The sequence below is a fragment of the Crocodylus siamensis genome, chromosome 8 (assembly GCF_052110815.1).
Source record: "Crocodylus siamensis isolate JL-2025a chromosome 8, ASM5211081v1, whole genome shotgun sequence".
Taxonomy (NCBI): domain Eukaryota; kingdom Metazoa; phylum Chordata; order Crocodylia; family Crocodylidae; genus Crocodylus; species Crocodylus siamensis.
The window spans coordinates 35,683,471-35,709,699 of record NC_143402.1 but is presented as its reverse complement, the minus strand read 5'-3'; the positions used below and the strand labels follow the sequence as shown (position 1 = coordinate 35,709,699).

At 44.3% G+C, this 26,229-nt stretch overlaps 1 protein-coding gene across 4 annotated transcripts in view; it reads right to left on the bottom strand.

Moving 5' to 3' along the window:
- Positions 1-26,229, bottom strand: part of DIAPH2 (diaphanous related formin 2) — a 768,551-nt gene that overhangs the window by 611,027 nt on the left and 131,295 nt on the right. For all 4 annotated transcript variants that reach the window (XM_090061442.1, XM_090061443.1, XM_090061444.1 and 1 more), the window contains 4 exons: positions 20,248-20,366; positions 11,162-11,278; positions 4,508-4,626; positions 2,406-2,470 (listed from right to left, as the gene is read on the bottom strand). In XM_090061442.1, the coding sequence (XP_089917568.1) occupies positions 2,406-2,470; positions 4,508-4,626; positions 11,162-11,278; positions 20,248-20,366 (420 nt within the window). The remainder of the gene's footprint in view (positions 1-2,405; positions 2,471-4,507; positions 4,627-11,161; positions 11,279-20,247; positions 20,367-26,229) is intronic.

The window sequence follows — 26,229 nt, the reverse complement described above, 5'->3', positions numbered from 1 at the left end:
CTGGAATGATGTGAACTAGGTAAAATCCAGGTACCACAGGTTGAGACAGCAGAGCTCTGGATGTGTACCAGAGCAGCCACTTGCCATGCAGGAGTTGGGAAAAGATGAAGAGCAGTGAAATGGAGGATGCCCAAAAGGACTAGCTAAACAACAGTCACTGAAAGCTTGCTGTCCACTTGTATGTGCTGGCAGCTTAAACAGCATTTTAAATGTTTTAAGTATTATGTCCATCTGCAACCTTAAGAGTAGTTACTAGGTACGTGTGAAACAGGCCATATTAGATTTGGATTAGGATTCAGCCCAAATCAGGGACAGTGATTGGATTCATTGACTCGGATCACTGTCCCGATTCAATTCAGCCGAATACAAATCTGAAGATTCAATGCTGATTCAGAGAATCAGCAATTCAGCCATACACACAGCTTTAAATGTTTTTTCTACATACCTCGAGATACCAGGCACGGCTCGTGAATACTGCAATGGTCAGGTGAGTGAAGCATCTGACAGGAGCGTGGGGGGAGCCCTGCGCACTCAGCAGCAAACCTAGCTCAGCGATCAGCCATAGGGGAACCCTGAGTGCCCCCCACCAGACCCAGGAGGCACCAGTCGCTGAGCTGGGGAGGCATGGGGGGAGGGGTCCCCCAGCACACTCCCTGACGGACCCAGAAGTGGACCAGAAGTGCCTCTGGTACAGTTCTGGGTCTACTGTCACATGTGCTGAGGACCTCCCCTTCAAGTGCTCCTGTGGGACATTCCATCTGCCCCAGTATCTCAGCATTCATGAGCCACCTGGTACCTTGAGATATGAAGAAAAAAGATTTAAAGCTGTGTCTATGTCTGAATCATCGAATCTTTCCGAATCGATTTGGATGGTTCCAATTCGATTCGGAGACATTAAAGGGTCTCCTGATTTGATTCAGATTCAGGGATTCGGCCACCAAATCGAATCAGCAACCAAAGCTTCACAAAGCCCTAGTAGTTATAGGATTCTGAACTAGAGCACTTTCACAGGTATTTTCTTTCACAGATAGATGTAGGCATTTTGTTGTGATCACAAAAGGTATGTACTGACCAATAACAGAGTCAAGAATAAAAACAAGCTGAAATGTTCATCAATTTCCTGTTGAAACCAGTTTAGAAGTTTAAACTGAACTTTTAAATTAAGCTTATATAAGCAGAACCTTGATAAAACGAATGTTTTATGGTTAGAGACATCTTGTATAGCTAACTAAACGGATATGTAAAAACTAATCAGAAAAGAAACCAATTTAGATTCATATGAAAGGTTTATGTCACAGAAAGAATATCCTTATACTTCTACCATGAAAGACAAGAGGGAGGAATAAAGTTAGAGAGACTTCACAAGAGAAACAAGCCTGAAAGTTATATTATTCCAAATGAATTAAGTGAGAACACTGACATTTGCGACAATAGTTAACTATCTCCTAGAATTTAGGGAACCTCCTTAGATACTGAAGAAGAAAACATAGAGGCAAACAAAGCTGTATTTTATTCACTGCATGTGTTATTGTTTACTTGGGTGTACCTGGTAGCTGGGTTGGTTTGAGACAAAACAACATACAAAAAACTAGAACTCTTGGTTCCAAAATGATACCTTTTATTAGACCAAAATCGCAAGAAAATTATTGGAAAAATCGCAAGAAAATTGTCCTTTTCTGCAAACTTTTGGGATCTAAGTCCCTTTGTCAGGCTTTAGGAAAAGAATAGATGGTACAGGATGGTAAGAAGTCCCCATAGGTGGGAAATAAACTTCATTTTTGTGTGGAGGGAGCTGAAGATGGAAGGCTGTCCCTCTGGGTCCATGAGAGTGTCTTTGTAAGCTGCCTTGAGTAGCTCTTTGATGTGTAGATCAGATAGAATTCCTTCTCTGGAGGTATCAGATGGCAGTCAGGGAGATAAAAAAAAAAATCTTTCTTGCTGTTTTGCAATGAAGTTTAAAATCTTTGATCCTGAAAGCTTGAAGAAAAAGACAATTTCCTTGCTATTTCCCAGCTGGTCTAATAAAAGGTATTCTGGAACCAAGAGGTATAGTTTTTGTATGTCTTATTGTTTACTTCATACTTGTTCAAATATTTGAACAACTAGGCCTTTAAATTCTATTTTCTGAATTAGTATAATACAAAGAGTTCAGGTAAACTATTGTCAATCTTCATGGTTATAAATTCTCTTGTTACCTGCAAATAACTTACGTCAACAACTAAAACCACAAGAGCTGATCTATAAATATCAAGCCTTGCAATAACAAATTATGCAGTAACGTTGTCAAGTATTGAACATAATCAGAAATCAATTACTGTCATGTAAATAAATATGATAAAGCATTTTGATTAAGGTTCTTACCATAGATTTCCATTTCTTTAAAAATTAATGATATATAACCTTACCTTTTTAGAAAATTCTGCTGCTTTCTGTTCACTTTCTTCCACTTTTGCTTTGTCTGCACACGCATCTAAAATAGACAAAATTACTGACACAGTTGATTAAGACAGGCAATGCTAAAAAAATGGTAAACACACAAACACGTGGATATTTAAAGTTGCATTTAACTGTTTCAACTGCATATTTTTACTCTTCGTTCCACGTCTTACCAAAAAAATTCATACAAAGGTTTCCTGAACACTTTGACAGCTTCCCTGTGTCTGTTAAGCAATTAGTTATTTTGAAAAGGTTTAGTTCTAAAGGGTGTCTTTACAAGTGCTCTGAAAGGTGGGGGGTATAGGGGGACAGTGCTTTAGTTAAAGCACACGCACTGTCTTGTGTATTCAGTGCACCTGGGAGGCTTTAACTAAAGCTTGTTGAATAAGCTTCAATTAAAAGTGCCCCGCCACCATTTTGAAACACGGGGATGCCAAATACACAAAAAGCCGAGGCTCCTGGAGCATGTAAATAAATCAGCATTCATTAGCAGATTAATCAGGTCTGCTCCAATGTGTACTAATTAGCACATTGAAACAGGCTTCAGGCATGTGTACAGGCACCCAAAGATTCTAGCTCCTCCTCAGCCAAGTGCATGCATATTACATTAAGTTTAAGTTCTAATATTCTCCGATATCAAGTACACTATGCTTTGGTGTTTTTTTATCCAGTCCTAGAAACCCCTGATCACATGTGTAGCAACCTTTGTTTTTCCTTGATCTGGCATATTTTATTGGACTTGTAATCCAGATAAAAACCTTGCCAATCAAGTGTTTTTGCATAAGCATACTGATCTCTTCTGGGGATGGCGCTTCTGAAAGCCCCCTTTTACCTCTGAAAAAGAAAATGATGCTTTATTGTTTCAAGTAAAGATGACCTTTCAAAGCATTAAAAAACAAATATGAAAAGGCTTAAGTCAGTAAAACCTTACAGTACAGCAGTTTTGATCAGTATATGTTAGAACACTTTAGAAGTAAACATTTTTCTCCCAACTTTACAAGTAGGGAAACTGATGCATGGCCTAGTTAGTATCTTACTTAAATCACTCAGCAAATGAGGGGCTAAGCTAAAATAAAAATGCAAGACATTTTAGTCACGTTTGCTTCATAATATTATCAAAATGGGGTTGTTTTCTTAAATGTGAATAACCTAAAAATAATTCCTCCTATAAAAGGATTTCTAGAGTCTAAAACATTAGCAATTTCCTTAAACAGAAAACATGCACATTGCATTAGTTGCACTGAAAACCTGTAACAGCTACAAAAGAAGAAAAGTCACTTGATTATTTTTCTGTAACATCCTTAACACACACATTTGTGTACACAACCTTGGTAAAAGGGAAAATACTTCACATTTGAGAGAAAGAGTCACAATCTAAACAGAACCCAGAAAGGAATCCAAAGTTAACCATTTATCTACATCCCCTGTGTATACCTGTCACCTGAGTTACCACTTTTGTTCAGAAGGATTTAATTACTTCCTCCTTTTTGAGTCAGATCACACACTTCCTATGCATTTCTCACCTCCAGAAAAGCAGCATGTGAACCCACACCCGTCTGCTTAACTTGACACTAGACTTCTGTATACCTTTTCATTTTACTATAGCAAATACAGAATAAAGTTTATTTATAGCATATCCATCTTAGAAACTTATTACAGATGATAGAATCAATATTAACATATCTATCCAACCATCCATCCAACCAATGATTTGATAATCTAAATTTTGGGTCTAACTTACCTGTGCCAATTTCTTTGTCATGTTGTGAATTGCAGCAACTGAAGGCAGTCATGTAAGTGAAGTATATATAGAAAGGAACCAAATTAAGATCAACTGTACATCCTTAATTACTGAACTACTATGGAGAGTTAAATTCTGCAAGCTCTTTAAAAATATGATTACAAACTTGGTACAGGGCCCACAGAAATTGAAAAAAAAAAAAAGTGTTACAGGTTCCCAGTACCACATAAGGATTTCATATGTCAAAAGCAAAGAATATCTTATGGACTGTAACAGAATATTTTAAGGAATAAAAAGGCCAAGATGACAAATTATTTCATATTTACATACCAATAAGGTGAGTAAAATCCACATCCAATCTTCCTCTACATATAAAATCTGGGTCCATACCACTGCAGTGCAGTATGATTTGTGAAATGCATTCTTCAATTATTTTGTAGTACTGAGGTCTGATGATGGAAAAATATGCATCAATGTATCTTGCAATATAATAAAAACAATGTGTATGCAACAGAAAAAAGAGAGAGTAATAACAACTAACAATGCAGGAATACTTTGGTGGTATTCTGTAACTCTGTAAAATTGTTCAGTATTACTAACATGTCTAAGAATTAGTTGGCTAAAAATTAGCTAACAACTATCAACTGTAAAACAAAACAAAAAAAGAAGCAAGAGGCAACACACATGTGGAGTTAAACCCTCTTAAAAAAAACATTTTAACTAGAGTCCTAAAAGCAAGCCTATGATATTAAACAGTCAAGGTATTAAAGGCAAATTTTCAGAAGCCCAGAGACAACTAGGTAATTCCAAAGAGAATAGAGATGAGTCTTGCCTCAGTCTACAGTAATGATCAGGGATCCGGGTTTGATCCATGGAAAACAGGAAAAAAAAAACTGTAGTTTCTCCTTTTAACTGAGAAAAATGTGAATTTCTCATTTTAATGGAAACACATGAATTTTAAACTTGTGCAGGGGTTGCTGCACACTGGCAGAGTTCCAGCCTGCAAGGGGCTGGGGGAGCAGGAGCAGGGCAGTCAGGCAGGGGGATGTAATGTGCCTGTGCACAGGTGTGCATGCACGTGGCCAACAGGCAGCCACCACAGCAGCTCCTACAGATAAGGCTGGTGGGAGAAGGGAGGACTGAGGTCCCTACAGAGTTGGGCAGGGCAGAGCTAGGGCTAGGGCTCCTGGTTGGCAAGGTGGTGTGTGAAACTTGGGACCTGGGGCCAGAATGCAGGGCTGCACAACCCAAGCGGAGAGTGGGACAAGGCCACAGATGGCTCATACAAGTGACAAGTGCGGGGGGGGGGCAGCTGGCTCTCCGCCAGTGCATATACTCCTGAGAGAAATGGGGGGAAACATGTCCCACAGATCTGTGCATGGGGTGAGGGCACGTGAGGACTGCCCACTGCTGGCTTGGGCTTCCCACCCCGTTGCCTTCCCCCTGGGGCCTCCATGTTTAAGCAGGCAGGATCTGGCATGGAGGGCAGAGCAGGGCCAGGTGGTGAAACTCCTTGGGGCTGCAGCCCTGCCCCCTGGTGAGGCACCCCCTGTCCACCCAGCTAAAGCAGACGCATTGGCGTGGAGTTATGTCCTTCATTGCTGCCAGACAGACACAGGGCACCTGGCCAAGGCAGCATCGGACTTCCAGTGGCAAGGAGCTTCCCCACCCAGCCCCACTCTGCCCTCTGCACTGGGTCCCACGTGCTGGGCCACACATGCCTCAGGGGCAGGGCAGCATGGCAGAGAGCCCAAGCCTGCAGCAGGTGGCCTGCACCCACCACTGCTCCCCACCGCAGGTTCTGTTCTGGCCATGCCACCTGCAAAGGAGGTAGCTCAGGTGCTGCTGTGTGGGGCAGGGGCTGTGGACCCAGGCCCCTGGCCCCACAGTCCTGGCACCTGGGGGCCTCTTCAGGCAGGACTGGGGGAGAGCAGGGGGCTGTGGGCGGAGCAGGGTGAGGGGCACCCATTCTGCAATGTCTATCTCAACTTCAACATGTCCAATTCTATTACTTTTATAACAATGTATCAGGGCTGCTCAGTGCCAGACAGCACAGACACAACTGGACCCATGTCCTGGTGAGCAAAGCGGGCAGGGGGAGCCCTGATTTTCCATGATAAAAAACCCCAAATCAAACACCAAAGTTTATAGGTATTTAGAATTTATTTTATTACAGTGATTGAGGCGCTGGTAAGCTTCCAAACTGCTTCAAAATGATAAATATATCAAGAAAACATTGTGTTCGATACACACGCACGCACGAACGCACAGTGTGTGTGTACGTGTGTGAGATTTCATTTTAATCGTGGATTTTGGGGAGTTTTTAAATCAGATAATCTGATTTTTATCAGAGAATTTGCGATTTTTAAATTCTGACTGGCTTCAGTTTTCTTTTGTTCAATTTAATAAGTATAGAGTCATTATAAGAGCATTGTTCAGTCATTCCAGGATGAAAGCTCCCAGACAAATGCACCTGACAGCACAGTTTGGGGAGGAGGTAAGCAGCCAACAGTGGTGAAAGAACTAGTTAAGGATTATTTAGAAAAGTTGGACATATGCAAGTCCATGGGGCTGGATGGGATGCAACTAAAGGTGCTGAGGGACATCTGAAGTACTGCATCCAGTTCTGTCCAGTTTTGGACCCCCCACCACAGAAAGGATGTGGATAAACTGGAGACAGTCCAGCTGAGGGCAACAAAAATGATTATGGGGCTAAGCACATGATTTATCAGGAGAGGCTGAGAGAAGTGGCAAGGGGACAGTCTTCTCTTATTTAGTCTAGAGAAGAAAAGACTGAGAGGGGACTTAACAGCAGACTATCTGAAGTGTGACTGCAAGGAGCACAGAGCTAGACTAGTGGTCAATCGCAGAGCCACTTGCAGCCGATCTTAGGCTGGGGAGGGGACTGAACACACACATACATATGCGTGCCCCCCCACACCAGCCCAGCAGGTTAGTCTGTGGGGGAGGGAAGGGGCAGAGGCCAGATCGAGGTCCCCACTGTGAGGGACAGGGTAGGACAGAGACAGGATCAGAGGTAAGGTCAGTGGGGCCCCAGCTAGGTGGGTGGATCGAGCCCACGTGGCTTGTTTAGGGGAACGGTGGGATCCTGCTGCTGTTTGCACCCTGGCAGAGGCCCCATGGGGCATGTATCTCCGCCCCCCCAGTGTTTGGGGGAGGCGGCTACCATTGCAGACTGAGCTTCGCGCCCCAAGCCTTATTTGAATATGGGTACTGTTGAGCAGTTTCCTAGTTGTCTTGTTGGATGACAGTAAATCACAGTTTCGGTCAATCATGCTTTTTTCTTCCCCTTCCCAGCCAAAAAAGGTATGAGCCTAAACAACTGAAAAATACATCTAATACATTACCACTAGATTTATACAATACTAATTTGTATAGTGACTATCAAAGAGCTAGCCAAATATTATTTGAAATGAAATGTAAATCCACAATGCCTATTTCTATTTCAATTTCAATATGTCCCATTCTATTACTTTTACAACAAAGTTACTGCATGCCTTATATAGATTATGAAGGTATAATCTGAAAAATAGGGTATTGTCACAAACCCCACTATAGCCTGGGGGAAAAGGGGCTTCATAGGGTTTACATGTTTTCTTGAGTGTTTTAAGGATACAAAATGTGTCATCTCTATTATAGGTAGTGTTAAACTGTATTTAAGCTGTCCATGAATTGTGGTATTTAACATGAATGTAATTTTGGTGTCTCTATATTTTAGCCAAGACTCTTAAATTTCTCACATATTCACACTTGGAAGAAGTAAATCACTGAAATTTAACATCTAACATTAGCTGTTCATCCAGGCAGGCCCTTCCACACAATGACAAATTTACATTTAAAAAAAAGAAACACAAAAGAATGCCACCTGGAAGGACATTTCGCAAAGTGGACAACCTAAAAGACAGTATGTTTAAGATTAGCAATGTCCTGGATTAGCAATATCCATGTCTAAAGGTTGCAAATATTCTCATCTTCATTAAATCAGGAAATATTTCTGCTGTATTACACACATGCTGTTTTAGGGTGTGGGGGGCAGAATACATACACATAGCATGGGTTTCCTGAAAATCTGATGGGTGACATGTAAATGGCCAGATAAGAAATTATACTTAAGTCTTGCCTCCAGAGAAAGTAGCCTGTAGTCTTCAGATACAGGGGAGGCTGTAGGCCTTCAGCCAGCCTGCTGAGTAAAGTAGACTAATAGGAGAAACTGCAGGAGTCTCTGGCAGAAAGGTGAAGGACAGAAACTGCTTTCCAACCTGGTGATCTGGATAGAAACCGCATTTTGGATTTAAAATACAGGGTAACAACAGATTATTGCTATGATCATTTCTTTTGTTTATTCTTATATATCTGTCCTTATTCTCAACAGCTGTTTACTGATTTCTTCTTCTTGTTCTTGGTGTAATAACAAATGCTTTTGTTATCTTTTTAACTCACTTATTGTCATTGTTAATGGGCCTCTTTTTGCAAAGGGGGAAATCCATGTTTTGTGTGTGCATGATCAGTCAAGAGTGTGGCAAGACCTGGGTGAGGCAAATATATGCAAGGCTCCACAGTTGAGGGAGGTAACCTTCTGAGCATCTTGATCTTTTCTTAGTCCTCAGCAGGATGGGCTTGGGGCAGGAGGACGCTTAGAAGGTGAGAAAGCACCACAGGAGTATCTCATAAGCACACCTGGCCACATCCAAGGCCACAGCATCACAGATACACAAGGCCAAGGTATCAATTATTTCAAATTATTCTTCTGGAAAGTTTCAGTTTAATCAGCTTGTAAGAAAATAAAACTCTCAACACAGCAGAACACAGAGATGGTATACATCTTTGATTACACAGTACCTGTTTCATGTAGTCACCCTCAAACATTTTCTAACAATATGGGCAAATGTACATTTTAGCCATGTCAAAAGGGGAGAGGAGCTATGCTATGTTTTAACTGTCTGCATGAATCTGTATAGATGCAAGTTAGCTAAATCACCTTAACTTTACCTTGAATGAAACAGGGTTAAAGTTGAAGCAATTCTGTCATACTTTCATTGCTACAGAATCACGAAAATCTAATAGTTGCATCTTACCATTTTATAGCAGCATCCTTTGATGATGATGAAATTGCCATGCGTCTCTACACACTAGCAAATCAAGGTACTGCCAATGATTGCTAAACTTTCTTACCATGTAGTAATAAGACCGCTTCCCAAGACAAAAAGCACTCTGATGATGATATTAAACTTGTAAAGTGCAATACTCAAAAAACTGAGGATGCCAGAATGAAGGTCTAACTACTACTTAGTGGAGATGTATTATGAGCAGGGATCCTGGTTTTCCCCAACAAAAAAACTGCAAATTCTGATTTAAAAACAAAACAAAATCATAACATATGTGATAAAAACTCCATGATTAAAATTAAAGGCCACTATATATATATATATATATATATATATATATATACACACACACACACATAGATGGATATCAGCTGCACACAATGTTTTCTTGATATATTTACCATTAAAAAGCAATTTGGAAGCCTACCAGTGTCTCAATCACAATAATAAAATAAATTCTAAATGCCTATAAATTTTAGTATTTGATTTTGGGTTTGTTGTCATGGAAAACCAGAACTTCCCCTGCCCCCTTATCTCACCAGAACAAAGGTCCAGACCTCTCACTCCCAAGCCACAGCCCCCACAAGCCCTGCCAGTGTCCCTCACTGCCCACAGCTTCCCAGCCTTGCTGGTGCCCCTCGCCCCCAACCCACAGCTCCCTGCCCCTCCACGTCCGAAGTCCATTGCCCCCTGCAGCTGTGCCTGAGCCTTGGCTGCAGCCCACAGGAGTCTCCCCCCTCCTCACCCTCCCCTGCCTGCCTGCCACAAGCTCAGGCAGGACCAGCTCCCTGCTGCTGTATGCAATCTCAGGGGGTACAGGGGACCCATGCCTCCAGATCTATGCACAGGGCAGAGGCGGAGGCAGGCTCCTGCTGCAGCTCAGGGTTCCCGTCCTGCTGCCTTCCCCCAGGGCCTCCGCAGCCTAGGAAGTGCGACCCAGCAGTGCAGAGAACAGGAGAGCCTTGTGGAAAAGCTCCTTGCTGCAAGCAAGCTCTGTGCTGCCATGGCAAGGCATCCCCTGCCCATGTGGCTGCAGTGGGGGCAGTGGCATGGGGTTGTGCCCCTCACTGCTGCCGTACATGCAAGGGATGCCTCGCCAGGGCACTACACAGCTCACAGAAGCAAAGAGCTGCCCCATATGGCCCCACTGTGCTGGGTCATACTCGCTCAGCTGCAAAGACCCCGACAGAAAGCAGCAAGGCAGGAGCCTGAGCCCACAGTGGGCAGGCCGCACAAGCCCCAGCCCCCACCCTGCGCACGTATCTGGGGGGGCACAGGTCCTCCCGGCTCCCCCCAGGACTGTGCGCAGCAGCAGGCAGCCAGCCTCACCCCCCCTGGATGAGCCACCCATGACCCCATCCCACACTCACTGGGGCCCTGAGGCCATGCATTGTCAGCCCGGGCCCCAAGCCCCAGCCTCAACCGTGCCCAACTCCCTCCTGATGGGGGCCTCAATCCCCCCCCTTTGCAACTTACCTGTGGGAACTGTTCTCCAGGCTGCCTGGCAGCCACATGCATATACATGCACATGGCACCCCTACCCAACTGCCCCATTTTTCTCAGATTAATAAAGTTTCTTTACCAGAAACAAATATTATGCTTCACCTGAATGCACTGAAGAGCAGAAAAAATTCTTCTGAAGTTGAACCGAAGGTCTTATCCAGAACACAAAATATGGATGTAAGATTACAAGAAAATAACAAAAAACTATTTTTGGAAAAATGTTTACCTTTAAAAAGGCACAAGTAATCAAGAGCTACTGCACTCAAGCAAGTGAATTTGTTGTGTTACCCCATGGTAACACATTGACACTGAAATTTAGACAAAAAAAGAATATCGTACCAGAGCAGACTCTTACCGGATATAATAATCATTCCGGATGAGTAAAAGGTGTTGCAGAATTGACAGGAAATAGTTTTCAGACCTGGTGTCCTTCAACATGTTGTATAAGAGATGGTATACTTCATTTATATCAGTGCAAAGATTGTCAAGGAAATGCCAAAATTAAAATAAGCAGGCCCTTTTATTGCAAGATAAACATCTATGTTATTCAAACTAAACAATACTGCCTGCTGAACTTTTTTTTTTCAGTTACTAATTATTTACCAAAAGAAATCATTTACCTTCTCCCATTATTTAGAAACAAACAAAAACACTTGGTACAACTGTTAGTAGATAGTTGCTCATTCTGTATACAGGGGGAATGAAATACCAGTATGCAGTTTTATGTAGCTCATAATGTGTGCAAGTGTTCAAATGAACCACTAGACATTTAGCAATTTAGTTTAAGCAGCTGGAAACCATTGCAGTAGAGAACTGTACAAGCATTATAAGGCCTGGCTAGGTGCTCTGCAGACAGCCTGCACTGGTGACAGCACCCACACAGGGAGGACCGTTAGTGCATGCATCCCAATGACAGCTGAAAGCACCAGGAAGCACATCTAAGAACTGATTCACTGGGTGTCCCAGAGGACTCCCCCTACGCCCCACAATAGTCTTCTCTGCTGTCAAGATTTCAGGCAGGAGATACAGGAGCACGTCTGTTTTCTTTTCAAGCCTGTCAATTTTCCACTTCAGAAGCAAGTCCACAATGGGTCCTTAACCCTCTGGCACCAGCCAACAGACCCAGTTCTAGTACAGGTCAGATGCTGAAAGGTACTTGCAGGTTAGATGCTATGTGTATAGGGGAAAAGGGGGGGGGGGTGGAGGAGGGCTGGAAAGGAGCATGGCAGCAAGACCTCCCCACTCCCAACAGGGGCAGGGTACAGTGGTGGACCAGCTCTTTCCCCACAACTTCACACATATTATGCTTCCTCGTGCATCAATGTCAACAATGGTGAAAAGGTTCAGGCAGGGTGGCACCATAGGCTAGATCCAGACATACAGATGTGTGTGGTTTGTAGCGCCGCAAACCTCTTTGCAATGCCACAAACCGCATGAGCTGCACATTAATCGGTGCTCAGAACTGCTAATCTGCAGCACTGGGGAAAAGTTTGCTACCAGGAATTCACAGTAGCAAAAAAGCAAAACCCTAGGAAAGAAAAGTGGTGCAAACCATGACAAAATGGCAAGCCCCAGGACAAAGCAGAGACAGGGGAGCAGGAGGCCCAGGGCTACCTGCTCTCCTGTCTCAATGCACTGTGGAGACCCCATGCTGAGGCACCGAGCCCCAGCCATTCCCTGGTCAGCTGGGCCACAGGGTGCCTCAAGACTGAGAAGCAGGCAGCCCTGCACTGGCTGCTCCCCTGTCTCCACATGCCTTGGCATGGGGGCTCCACTGTAGAGCCCCTGCACTGAGGCACACGGAGCCCCACTGTACCCCACCCAACCACAGAGCAGCTGACTGGGGTGCAGTGTGCTTCAAGACAGAGGAGCAGGCAGTGCCCAAAATGCATGCAGAAATTGTGCCTGGGGAGCCACATAACCCCTATATTAAAAGTTCTAAGAATCTTATGCCAGGAGTGTGAATAAGTAGGGAAGAGTGTTGATTGTCTTGTTCCAGTATGAAGCCTTCCGGGTTCTTCTGTTGGAGCTGCAACATTTGCGAGGAAGAGCATATGGGAGAAGCCACAGCTGCCTGGTCAGTCACTAAAACAGTGGACACCAACCAGTCGATTGTGATTGGTCAGTTAGGGAGCCTCTGACAGTATTTAAATCTGGGGGGACTGAGCCCCCCCCAGACTGAGACTGATCATCAGAGGCTCCATTACTAAGAGCGAGAGGACGCACAGGGGAGCGGCGGGATGCACGTGGCTGGGGGCCAGGCTGGGGGAATGAGATGATCCCCCCCTGTGCCCCCTGCCACCAAGTGAGTGGGGCTCCGGCCAGGCCAGGCCAGAGGAGGGTTGGAGCCTGGGCAACTCATCCAGGGATGCGTGGGGGCTCTCACTGCTGCACGCACCCCAGTGGAGGCCTGGGAGACACATGCCCCCTCAATCTGTGCGTAGGGCAAGGATCCTCATCAGCAGAGAAGTAAAAGCCACAGTTTTAAACTTGCCACCCATTTTTGGTGCCAAGTCTAAAACTGCGACTTTCATATTTGCTTCCCTGGGAGCTGGAAGCAGGCCTCTCTACCAAATGAGGCTGGGGGAAGGGAGGGACAGGGCTGGGGTCCAGCCTGGAGAGCCGTGCCACACCTGGGGGAGGGGGCAGGCCAGGTGGTGCCAAGTCTTGGGAGGAAGGGGGCAAGGCGGGTTAAGGCTGGGAGAGTTGTGTCGCACCTGGTGGGGGGTGGGGGGAGGTTGGGGCTGGGCCAGACCAGGAGTGCTGCACCTTTGCAGGTTGTGGTGCTGGGAGGGCCTTCAGGGCTATAGCCCCCAAATTCATCTTAGCTCCCTCCCCCACCCCGAAGCCACCCTTCCCAGTGCCACCACCCACCTGCAGAGACATGACATGGCGCTTGACCCAGCCCAGCCCTCTGTATCTGCACAGGACAGCCAGGCAGCAGCTCCATACAGCTCAGTTTAACAGGGGCTGGGCATGAAGTGAGACTGAGCACTAGGTGGCTTGCATGGGGGAAGGGGAGTGTTGGAGGGTTGTCTCCATGTGCTCGAGAGTGGGGGAAGGGGAAGTCCAGTGAGAGGAAGGAGTGTGCATGCGAGTGTGTGAGTGTCTGTGTCTCTGTGTGCGTCTGTCTGCATCTGTGTGTGCATGTATCTGTCTGAGTCTCTGTGCGTGCATGTGTGCATCTGTGTCTCTGTGTGTGGGCATGTGTCCATGTTAAGAGAGTGAGAGTAAAGTGCACACGCCTGTGTCTGTGCACACCTGTGTGTGCACATGTGTGTACATTCTGCCATAGCAGGGGCAGGGAGCAAGGAGAAGAGGCAGGCATGTGCCCCCCCAGCCCAGTGGGTCCACCCAGCCTCCCCCACCAGCACTAGGAGGGGAAGAGGCTGCCTTGGATCTTCTGGTGAGGCAGGCAGCTGAGCCTCACTCATGTGCCTCTGCACTGATCTGACATTGATTGTGGGGGTGACATTTCCTCCTCCCATGTTCCAAATGGCACCAGGCTTTCATTGGTCCTCACTCGCCTTGCCCTCATTCTGGTTCTCCTTCTGAGACCTGTCATCTATTTTGCTTTGGCCTTGTGCTCCAGTCATGGTTATGACTGTGGGTAGCCATTGCTAGTGTGATACATTCACACACAGCCTGGTGGTGATGGTTCCTTCAAAGGTTTCCCCTCAAGGGTCTTTTCCCCACAGGGTTAGGAGGTCAGGAGTCTTCTTGCATCTCCGAGTGGCAGATAACTTTAGACATACCTCTGGATGAGTATTTGGGCAGCCAGTTGATCAGGTGGCTGGTTAGTCAGTTAGTTGGGGGAACTGAAGCATGAAGGGGGTAGTCCAGTACAAACTGATGGTCTTTGCCTTTTTAACTTGAATGATAAAGGGGAAGATCACGTCTGGTGCACCTGACTAAAGCAGCTGCCCCAGGGGAAGGAACTAAGAGTGTAAGCTCCTGTTGGGGAGACCAATCACCTACTCCAGGCTGGGGATGCAGAAACATGAAGTGTAAACTTCTATATTCTCTATTGATGTATTTCTTATTAAGTCTAAGCTATATTTACCACAGAATGGGTTGGGTTTAGCACTGTCTGTTCAATTACCTTGGTTTTAAGATCCCTTAAACTGCAATACACTTGTCATCCCTCCACACCCTTTGGTTAGCTAGAGCAATTGACTTAAGACAAGTTAATGGATTGTATGCAAAAGATGCAATTGTCAAAAACACCTGAGCAATACTACAAAAAGGTTACAACTCCAGCGGCAACCTGAGGTTTTGTACACAGCGGCCATCACCACTGGTACACAGTGGCCGCTGCTGCTTACCTGTGGGGCCACCCATGCCAGCGGTGATGGCCACTGCATACAAAACCTCCCTCTGCCACCATGGAGCCTTGCTTGGAGCTGTGCAGCTACCCACTGAATGGCAGTGACAGTGCAGAGGTGGCCATGGCCACCATATGGAATGGGGTAGCGGTGGGGATGGCTGCGTTCTGCCCAGTCACTACCACTGCTGCTGCCGCCCTGCGCCCAGCCGCACAGCTCCAGGCATGGCTCCGCTCGAAGGTTTTGTAGGCAGCAACTGTCACCTCTGGCACAGCCATACAGGTAAGTGGTAGCGGCTGCCGCGTACAAGCCCCACCGCCCCACCAGCCACCATCCTTCGTCACCGCTGCAGAGCCGGCCACAGAGCTGGGCAGCCAGCCACATGCAAGCCTCCCCTGGGCAGGCGGCATGTGTGCAGCCTGCACATGGCAGGCACCACCACACTGCGCCCCACATCGCTTGCCCAGCCAAGCCCCCTGAAGAGGGGTACTCCTGCCCCCACCCCCTGGGCCTGCTCCCAGCTGTGGTATACTGCTTCAGGCCTGCAGCATCCCCCGCTCTCTCAGCCCCCAACCATCTCCCCCAGCCCTGCCTCACTTACCTCTAGGCTCCACGGGTGAAGGGCAAGTCTGAGTCTGAGCCTGAGCCTGAGCCCGAGCCCAGCCTTGGCTGACTCAAGAGGTTCAGGCCCCGCCCTTCCCCCTCTCCCTCCAGAAAGGGCTGGAGGTTTCCCCGTCTTCTCTGCAATCGGCTGTAGCAGGCTGGAGCTGCGCCAGCCTGCAAGAGCTCTTTGCAAAAGCGGGGAATCTGCGGATTTCTCTGCTAAAAAGAGAAATACACATTTTCTCTGATAAAAGCAGGGAATCCATGGTTTTCTCCATTTTTCTGTGGGAAACGGAAAACCCAGATCCCTGCTGATCAATACCCCTCGATTGTCATCCATGTGGGCACTAATGACGTGGCCAGGAGTAGTCCAGACTGCGTCATGAGAGACTACAAGGCTCTGGAGGCCAAGCTTAGGGAGACGGGAGCACAGATGGTTTTACCATCTGTTCTTCTGGTGAGCAGACTCAGTGCCATGAGGCCTGGATCGGAGTGGTCAACCAGCAGCTTCAAAGCTGCTGTTACCGAGCAGGCTTTGTTGGATTCTTCAATCACGACCCACACTTCTGCGCAGGAGACATGCTAGAGTGAGACGGGCTACATCTCTCCCAGGTTGGCTGATCTTGTACGGCGAGCTTTAAACTAGGTTCATCAGGGGATGTGGATGCAGAGGTGCAGGAGAACACTTCAGTGTCAAGGCAGGTGACGTAAGCAGGAACAACCCAGGTAAGTGACAAGGGCCCGGGCAAGGTTGGAAACAAGAGAGCAGCAAGAACACCCACAGGAGGTCTCACCTGCCTCTACACAAATGTTAGAAGTATGGGGAATAAGCAGGAGGAACTCGCCCTCCTGCTAGCTAGCAAAAACCCAGACCTGGTTGGGCTTACAGAAACCTGGTGGGATTCTACCCACGACTGGGCAGTAGACATCGAGGGCTATAGGTTGTATAGAAGGGATAGAATAGGGAAAGGAGGGGGGCATAGCACTTTATGTTAAAGAGCAGTACACATCCTTGATGATCAGGACGGGATCAGAAGGGCAAACTGAGGCACTCTCAGTTAGAATGCAAGGGGGTCATGGGGAAAGGGACTTGATAGTGGGCATCTACTACAGAGTGCCTCACCAGAGGGTGAGCTGGACGTGAAACTGTGGAGGTACTCAATCCCACCAGAGGAAATGCCTTACTGAACTTGGTCCTTGCCACAGGCAATGACCTGGTGAGGGATCTGCGGGTGCTTGACTACCTAGGTGGTAGTGACCACCATCTGCTGGAATTTACTATTTACTTTGGTGAAAGCAAGCAGTGAGGAAAAAGTCCTTGACTTCAGGAGGGCTGACTTCAATGAGCTAAGGGGATTAGTAAGAGAGACACTGGGGACTTGGAGCCTCAATGAGATGGGAGTCCAGGACGGCTGGTTGCTGCTTAAGGAGACAATCCTCCGAGCTCAGAGGGAGTCAGTCCCAACAAGAACCAAAGGGGGCAACAGTGCTAAAAAGCCCCCTTGGCTCAGTAAAAGCATCTAGGAGGGCCTAAGGGCAAGAAAGGTGGCATACAATCAGTGGAAGCAAGGGGCTATTGCCAAGGAAGATTACACCTCCATTGCTCATGATTGCAGGGAGGCACTTAGGAAGGCCAAGGCAGAGACGGAACTAGGGCTGGCAACCGGAATTAAGGATAACAAAAAGTCCTTTTTCAAATACATAGGGAGTAAGAAGGCGGCATCAGGTAACATGGGGCCCTGACAGGATAGGCTTAGAAATCTGGTGATTGTAGCAAAGGAAAAAGCTGATATCTTCAACAAGTTCTTTGCCTCCATATTTCTGAGCAGGGACCAGGACAACTCCCCCACTAGGATTACAGACAGGCTGAGGGGACACGCCATGTCTAGGGTCAGGGATGATCTAGTTAAGAAACTTTTGGAGGAGCTGGATGTGTTTAAATCAGCAGGTCTGGATGCTCTTCATCCAAGGATACTGAGGGAATTGGCAGAAGTCAAGCAGAGCCCCTAACACTTGTGGTGCTCTGGCCAGGTCCCAGAGGACTGGAAAAGGGCCAATGTGGTCCCCATTTACAAAAAAGGGAGAAAGAAGGACCTGGGTAACTACAGGCCAGTTATTCTCACCTCAGTCCTTGGGAAGACCTTTGAGAAAATTATCCAGGAGCACATCTGTGTGGGCCCAGCATGGGAGGTAATGCTCAGGGGCAACCAACATGGGTTCACTGCAGGCATATCCTGCCTACCTAACCTTGTCTCCTTTTGCAACCAGGTCACAAAGTCCTTGCATGCAGGCACTGAGGTAGAAGTCATCTACCCGGACTTCAAGAAGGCCTTTGACACTGTTTCTCACCCCATTCTCATAAAAAATAACTAGGTGACTGTGGCTTTCATGCCTACAGTCAGATGGGTTGCAAATTGGCTCGATGGTTGCACCCAGGGAGTGGTGGTGGATGGGTCATTTTTGATCTGGAGGGATGTGGGCAATGGAGTTCCCCAGGGCTCAGTACTTGGCCCTGTGCTATTCAACATCTTTATCAGTGACTTGGAGGTGAGCATGGAAAGCACGCTGTCCATATTTGCCAATGACACAAATATGTGGGGAGAAGTGGGCACACTGGAGAGGAGGGACAGAATCCAACTACATCTATACAGGTTACAGATGTGGGTGAATGAGAGTAGAATGGAATTCAACACAAACAAGTGCAAGGTGCTGCATCCAGGAAGAAGGAACCTGCAACATACCTATAAGCTAGGGAACACCCTTCTCAACAACACAGTGGCTGAAAGGGATCTTGGAATCATTGTTGACTCCAGAATTAAAATGAGCTGCCAATGCAAGGAAGTGGTAAGGCTAACCGCACCTTGGCGTGCATCTACAGGTGCATCACAAGCAGGTCCAGGGAGGTGATCCTTCCCACCTATGCGGCGCTGGTCAGGCCGCAGTTGGAGTACTACATCCAGTTCTGCATACTGCACTTCAAGAGGGATGTGGCTAACCTTGAGAGGGTCCAGAGGAGGGCCACTCACATGGTCAGGAGGCAGCAGGCCAGGCCCTACAAAGATAGACTAAAGGGCCTAAATCTATTCAGCCTCCACAAGAGGAGACTAAGAGGGGATCTGGTGGCCATCTATAAACTCATCAGAGGGAACCAGCAGAAAATAGGTGAGGCTCAGTTCCCCCGGGCACCACCTGGGATAACAGGGAATAATGGCCACAAATTGATTGAGGGTAGGTTCAGGCTTGATATCAGGAGGCATTACTTTACAGTTAGGGCTGCCAGACTCTGGAATGGGCTTCCAAAGGAGGTGGTGCTCTCCCCTACCTTGGGGGGTCTTCAAGAGGAAGGTGGATAGATATCTGGCTGGGGTATTACGATTCCAACACTCATTCCTGACCAGGGCAGGGGGTCAGACTTGATGATCTGTTCAGGTCCCTTCCGACTCTAGGAACTATTAAACTATTTCATAGACGTTAGGGCTGGGAGGGACCTCGTGAGATCATCAGATTTGCCCCAGGGGAAGAAAGCCAGCTAGGGTCAAAGGATCCGAGCAAGATAAGCATCCAAATGTGTCTTGAAGGTGTCCAGAGTAGGTGCTTGCACCACTTCTGGGGCAAATCTGTTCCAGGCCTTGAGGGACTCGGACAGTAAAGAAGTTTTTCCTTATTAAATGCCCGTTTCTGATTTAATGGAAGTTTTATATAGACGTCTTCAACTGAACTAAATCCTGATTTCTCAAGGTAGAGTTACACAGAGAAAAGCTATAACATGAAGATTTACAAATGCTGACTGGAACTGACTGTAAAGGAAGAAAATAGATGTTACTGAAGAGTAAGAACATAGCAATATTGCAAAGCAGAGAAGTACAAATTGCAGAAGATTTTCATCTTAAAAACAAAGACCAGGCCTAAAAAAAATCAAGTTAAATCTGAAAAGTGATTCTCTTTATGCAAATTAATTGATTTGATAACAAAACTAAGGATGAAAATACTTTGACTTAGCCTAAGTATAAACAAATATTTATTTAAAAACACCCCCAGAACTATCATAAAAAGTTGTTCTCTTATCCACGGAAATAAGGCTATCACTTTACCTTAGTCTAACTTTTTCCTAATTTATAGCAACCACTACCTGACAAAAATAATTATTAATGCTTTAAAAGTAAAGACCATTATTAATGAAAGGTGAATCTCTCAAAGCCACTCTCCCCCCACCTCCCAACCCTCCCATGTCCGTCCGTAAACCCGCACTTCTCAGGTAACTGACATTTTTAGATACCTGGCACTCCCCACTCCCCACTCATACCAGATAACAGGGATTTTACTGTATTTATATTTCACCATTTCTTATCAAATTAATGGGAGACAAGACTACCTGTCACAAATTACTGTCCCAAGAGGAATGCAACCATAGCAATCAATTCATTTTGAAGAAAATGGATCTAGAACTTTTAAATAAAATTAATGAAAACTTCATGAACAATATAATAAAGTAATCTTTAATTAAAAAGGATATTCCATTTCAGTTCTGATGTCGTTGAGACGGTGTGACAGTTCTATTAAGTCTTCCTCTTTGTTTTCATCAAACACTTTTAACTGAATATCCAGCTCTTCATTTTCCTTCTTTTTTAAACCCTAGTTTTCCAAGGCAGAACAATTTAAATGCTTCAATTTCAGTTTTTCTGCATTTTTTCTTTAGGCAGCAGTTTTTTACCTTTAATACACAGTTTAGTAGCTACAAGTATAGCACACTATCTCTCTGAACAGAAAATCCAAGAAGGATGTTTTAAAACAAATGTACAGATCATTGCATAATGGTGGCAAAACCTAACAGCATAGCAAGAACACTCAATTTACATTGGTACTCATTAGTTTAGATAGAAGATTTTCATCTAAATGTTTCAGGAAACTTACAGAAAGTGAATGCCCAGTAATCTAACTGCCAATAATTTCATTCTCAACAAACTGGTTCAAATAAGAGAACATTATCTACTAACATACAAATAAGCATATAATTAAAGACAGTATTATATGGGCTCATGACAAATAAACACCATTATAAACAGATTATGTTAAATGGTGGGGAAAAAAGCGTAGATATATTCAGGTAGAAAAGTCTCAAGTGTGACTAGCAGATTTTTTAAGGTACTACACAAATATTACACAAAATTCCTCAGGTTTTTTGGTACTATATGATCAAACCCGAGAAGCTTGACTTCCTGCATGCCACTTTCAAAATACATAAATGGGCCGTGTCCAGACAAGCAGGGGCATGTGCTTGCAGTGGCACAAACAGTAGCAGCACACATTTATGCTGCTACTTTGTGCCATAATGCATGCCCCTGCATGTCCCCTTGGTTGATGTCCCACTGTAGGCAAACTGCCCACGCCCAGCTCCCCCCAGCTCCATGTGCTGCAGGACAGGGAGGGAGAAGCAGGAAAGAGGGGTGCAAGATTAGCTGGCAGGTGTCCCAGCCAGCCACAGAGTAAGCACATGGTGATGGGGAACAGGCAATGATTTTGAAAAGTCATTTCAATAATCACATGTGAAGACCATTCAAAGATTGCAGAAAAAGTAGAGAAGGATGATCAAGCACAGCACTGAAAAGGAAAATATCAGCAATGTAGAGTTCCAAGTAAGGAAGATAAGACAAACCAAATGAAAATGAATAAAAACGTTGCTCTTTAATTTTCATAAATTCAGTGTTTGCCATCATGCACATGTTGACTAAAGCCACCATAGTTAAATATTTGACAGTACTTTATATAATGAAGAATCAAGTATTACTTTGTGCTAATATAATCTCTACTCAACAATGGTCAGATATACTGAAAACAGAACTGCTGCCCACGTCAAACTTCTTTACGCTCTTACAGTTATTCTTTCAAGATGCATGAAATGGCTGGCTCACTAAACTGTCTGCAATCCTCAAATCAGTCTCACATGCAGTATTTACTCAAATCCAAGACAAAGTTTTTCCCCCCTCTATTTATCAATCCCCCCCCCCATTCTGCTGCAGTGGTGGTGGTGGGGAGGAAGGGGAGGGTAAGAATATACGTAGGGATCTCTGTAAATAGCTGTAGAAGTGACCCCCCTCTCCCTCCCATCAGCCCTTTCTATGTTTTTCATTTTACTGCTTGCCTGCTCCCCCAGCTTGGATTGACTGAGGGACCCTGCTGGCTGGGCCATTTGCTACCAGGGAAGCAGAATTCATGGCATATTTAAAACAATGGCAAACGGCCCAACCAGTGGGGCTTCAGTGTGAAATGAAAATGGTGAAACGAAAGCACTGAAGGAGCCATTACAGGGGGCACTTCTGGAGTGATTTATGGAGATCCCTAAATATAAGATGACCCTCCAATAATTAAATTCTAAATATGGAAAATTATAACCAATTTACAAATTTTCCATTTATAGAATCTAACCTATAATTAAATTGTACATTATAACTAAATTCTAAGTCATCTTAAACTTGGGTAAATAGAATAGCTCAAGAGATCCTGCCAAGGTTTCCTCTTTCATCATTAAAACAAAATTTTACATGGAACTTCTAAATTATTTAATTGGCTAATACATATTTTATATACATTTATAGACAAAGAGAAATGCTAGATAAATGCATCTCTGCTGAAAAGTGTAAAAAAAAAAGACATTCAGTTGCATAAAAAAATTCTTATAAGATTTTAAACAGGTACCTCCACAATAGGATCCCTTGACCATGAAAACTGAAGTAAGTACTTCCAATGCAACTACACAAAGATAGGGTACTGCAACAACTAGTGTTGAGTCTCAAAGGAAATGCTCCTCGACAGCATCACCTTTTCCCACCTGTGCACAAAAAAATAGATGCACTGGTACTACTTAACACTTAAATTACTTATCTGCTACTGCTTACACCCCTCAGAGTAAAGAAGGAGCTTGAGCAGTTCTTACCATGTTCACTAGTCACCTATAGTCCTTTAAGATGGCATCAAGTATTCCATAGCTTCCCAAAACTCTTTAAAAAAATATTTTTTTTCCCCGAATGCGTCTTGGTTAGCTAGGAGAATTTTTAAAGCCATCTACCATTGCCTGGAGTTTACTATAGGAAAATAAATGGCTAGGATTTGTGTGGGGGAGGGGGGAAGTAAACATTTAGTTTCAGTCAGCTTTTTGGATGTCTGGCAGATACTGGCATGGCAGTTCTAAAAGTCCTTCAGTGACAATTTAGACGTCATTGCAAAGTCAGAAACAAACATTCTGTTATCTTTCAACTAAAATACTTCATTTTATTAAATAAGGAGGCTAAAGTCTGTCTACAGTAAAACTTCTATTACACTTCTACTCCTTGGAAAAGTCATATGCTCAGCATAAAATTTCCATTTGTAACTCAGAATTACAAGCAGCACAGGCCAAAATTTGAGGAACTAAAAGCCTATTACTCAAAAAGCAACCTGTTCAGTTATTTGTTCAGCTATACCATCACAGGATTCAATTAAAAACAAGTAAACCTAAGAATTGATGCTGATTTATCAGAAAAATATAATTCATGAGGTTTAAGCAGGACAAATTAAGCACTAGTTTTGATCCAGATGCCAGTTTCTGATACATATCAAATGTACATCATGCTGCCCTTCAGCTTTCACTTAACTATCACATTTATTTGAAAAACAGGGCTCACAGATATTATTCCCAGTAGTCATTACGTATTTGTGTATTTATTATTACATTCATAAGTATATGAATAGGCCAGCTCAATTTAAAAACTGAAACATTAGTGAACTGTTAATAGCAATATTTCCTATAGAACTGAAATGTCTAAAAGTTATTTGTACAGCCACCAAAAGAACAAAACAAAAAAACCCCCAAAACTTAAAAGTTTTTACCTAGCTTGTATAATTAGATGAAGCATACTGAAAATGCACTTGTGAACCATATAATAGACCTGTTTCTGGTATATTAGAGTTCTCCTAGGAATCTTATGCCTCCATACCAATGCACAAGTCTGGAGGCCAGGCAGAGGAAGCGTCCCACTCTGTCCTGTTCCAGTAGCTTCATTAAAGCAGAGCAAGAAGGGGCACTGGTCCTGGGTGCTCATTTAAGGAACTCTACATGTTATTCCTATTGCAGCACTGCTTACCTGGTGCAATAAAGACATTGCATCATGTGCATGGTTACATCCAGGCAGCAGCAAGCTGGGGAGGGAGGAAGGAAATCCTCCCCCATCATTCCCTGCAGAAGCTCAGGAAGCAGGAGACACTTTGCCCAGACCCCCTCCCTTGTGCTTGCTGCTGCCCAGGAAGCTGGGGCTGCTCTGTGGCTGGGCAGGGTATTGCCAGCTCCCTAGGCTTGTGCAGTGAGGTGGGGGGGGGGGGGATTTCCCCACCTTTCCCTCCCCTTGCCGGTGCTCAGGAGACCCAGGCTCTGCTCCAGCTGGGCAGGGTTGTCCCTCATTACCTGCTTGTGTGCATGTGTGTGTGGGGGGGGGGGGGGGTGTCCCACTGTGCTTGCTACTGCTCGGCAGAATGCGCTGTGGCTAGGCAAGGTATCCTTGGCTCTCTAAGCTTCCCTTCCATCCCTCCCCCCTCCCCCCAGCCTTGCTGCTGCATAAGATGCTCCATCATGGCAGGGGTGTCCCTGGCCATCTGCTCTATGCATGCATGGCGGGGAGGCAGGGGGGACAAGAGTTTTCTCCTGCTGGGTAGGGAGAATGAACCTAAGAGTCCGAACTATGCCCCGGCAAGGGTTTCCTCCTTGTTCTTTTTAAGAGAAGTTTATATATTGGAAATGGAGCAATGCACCCTGGAATGTCAGAGGACCAGCAAATTGCTTTCTATGTAGCATGGAATACATTATATGAAGCTGTATAGTAACCAGCTATATAAATGAGCGCACAATTTTGAGGCCAAACTTCATAGCTGTTTGGAGCTTTTAATAGCATGACAAGTACTTTGCATGTGTAGCTGGTCTCACTTAATTCTGCATTTAACCAGTTAATTATGCAATAACTGTAACATGTAGAAGGGTCCTAAAAGGAAAGCAAGAAATTAATCCTTGCCCTGTCAGCCATTAGTACATGTTGAAAAATGTAAACTGCCAACTCCCTCTTAAGGCATCTTCCTGCACTTGCACTGATCAGTTTCCTGATGCCAAAAAATACTCCCAGCAATCAAACAAGTATGCATTTTCATGTGGGAGAGGTATTTCAGTTAGAAGGCACTCAAGGTTTTCGTACTGATATATACCACTTTAAAATTAAAGCTTAAATAAGCATGGAACTCAAAAGTGTTCTTTCAAAGACTACTACTGTAAAAAAGATTAGTTTAGTCTCTTCAGTGTTTCTTTTCCTGTGAAATTCTACCAATAACTAGAAAAAAAATTAAATTTCAAGAACCTAATGGAAAAACATTCAATCAAACATTATTCAGTACAACTTGACCAAAATACCAAAAAAAGAAGAAAAGGCAAGTTCATCATCACTAGATTTAACCTAAAAGCATTCCTACAGTAATTCACAACTTAGTTATGACAGTAACATTCATTTCACTTTTTCACATGAGTCTAATGAGTCTCCTATGCCAAAATAAGTTTGATCCACCAAAAGATCAGTAAACAAGAACAAACATCAGAAAATCATATCAAAAGCAGCTGCCTTTTCTGCCTTCTATTTCAGAAGCTTTTAGTCCAAAACCTTGATCTCAAAATGTAAAGTTGGATTGTGATGCCTTATCAAAGAGATCTTTCTTAAAAAAAGGAAAAACAAGTAAATTACTTACTGTAACTAAGATGACATTAAATCAAGTAAGTAACAAGAAAAAGAAAATTGTATCTTTATGTTCAGAAAAAAAGGTTTCATCATCAAACCAGAAAGGTAAATGTAATCAATACAATTTTAAATACTGTTTACGTATTTTTCTTCAAAAACAGTTGGGCATTTTAATTTTCACATCTTAAAAGACATATATTGGACCTCAATTATATGATTTAAAAATATGAGAAAGCAATGCAAATTGTATGAAGTGGCCCATGACCAGCTAGATTTACCAATTAAAGCTCATTAAAGAAATTAACAAATGAGCCAAATGCCTTCAATGATCCTTCTCTTTTCTTCGTTGTTCCAAAGTCAGAAGACCTAGGCTTTTTTTTTTTTAAAAAAAAAAAGAATCCAGTAATCTATTTAAAAATAGCACTGACGTTTAATGTTTTTCTTCAAACAAAAAGTTACTTAAATGCAGTTTTGGTTACCATTTGCAAACTGTCATAACTGAAAATAAAAACAATGAATTTTAAGCCTTTTCATAGCAAAGGCAAAAAAATCAAGAATTTCTTTAAGCTGAGACGCTGATTCACTTTAAAAGAGAGAGTTTTTTAAAAAGACAACAGAACGCAATTTTTTTTTGGTTTGGGGGGTTTGTTTGGTTTGTTTTGGGGGGTTTTTTATACCAGTAGCTTTAACAGAATAACCTTCAAAATATCTACCCTAAAAAGAAAAGGGTAACAATGACATAGTAAAAAAAA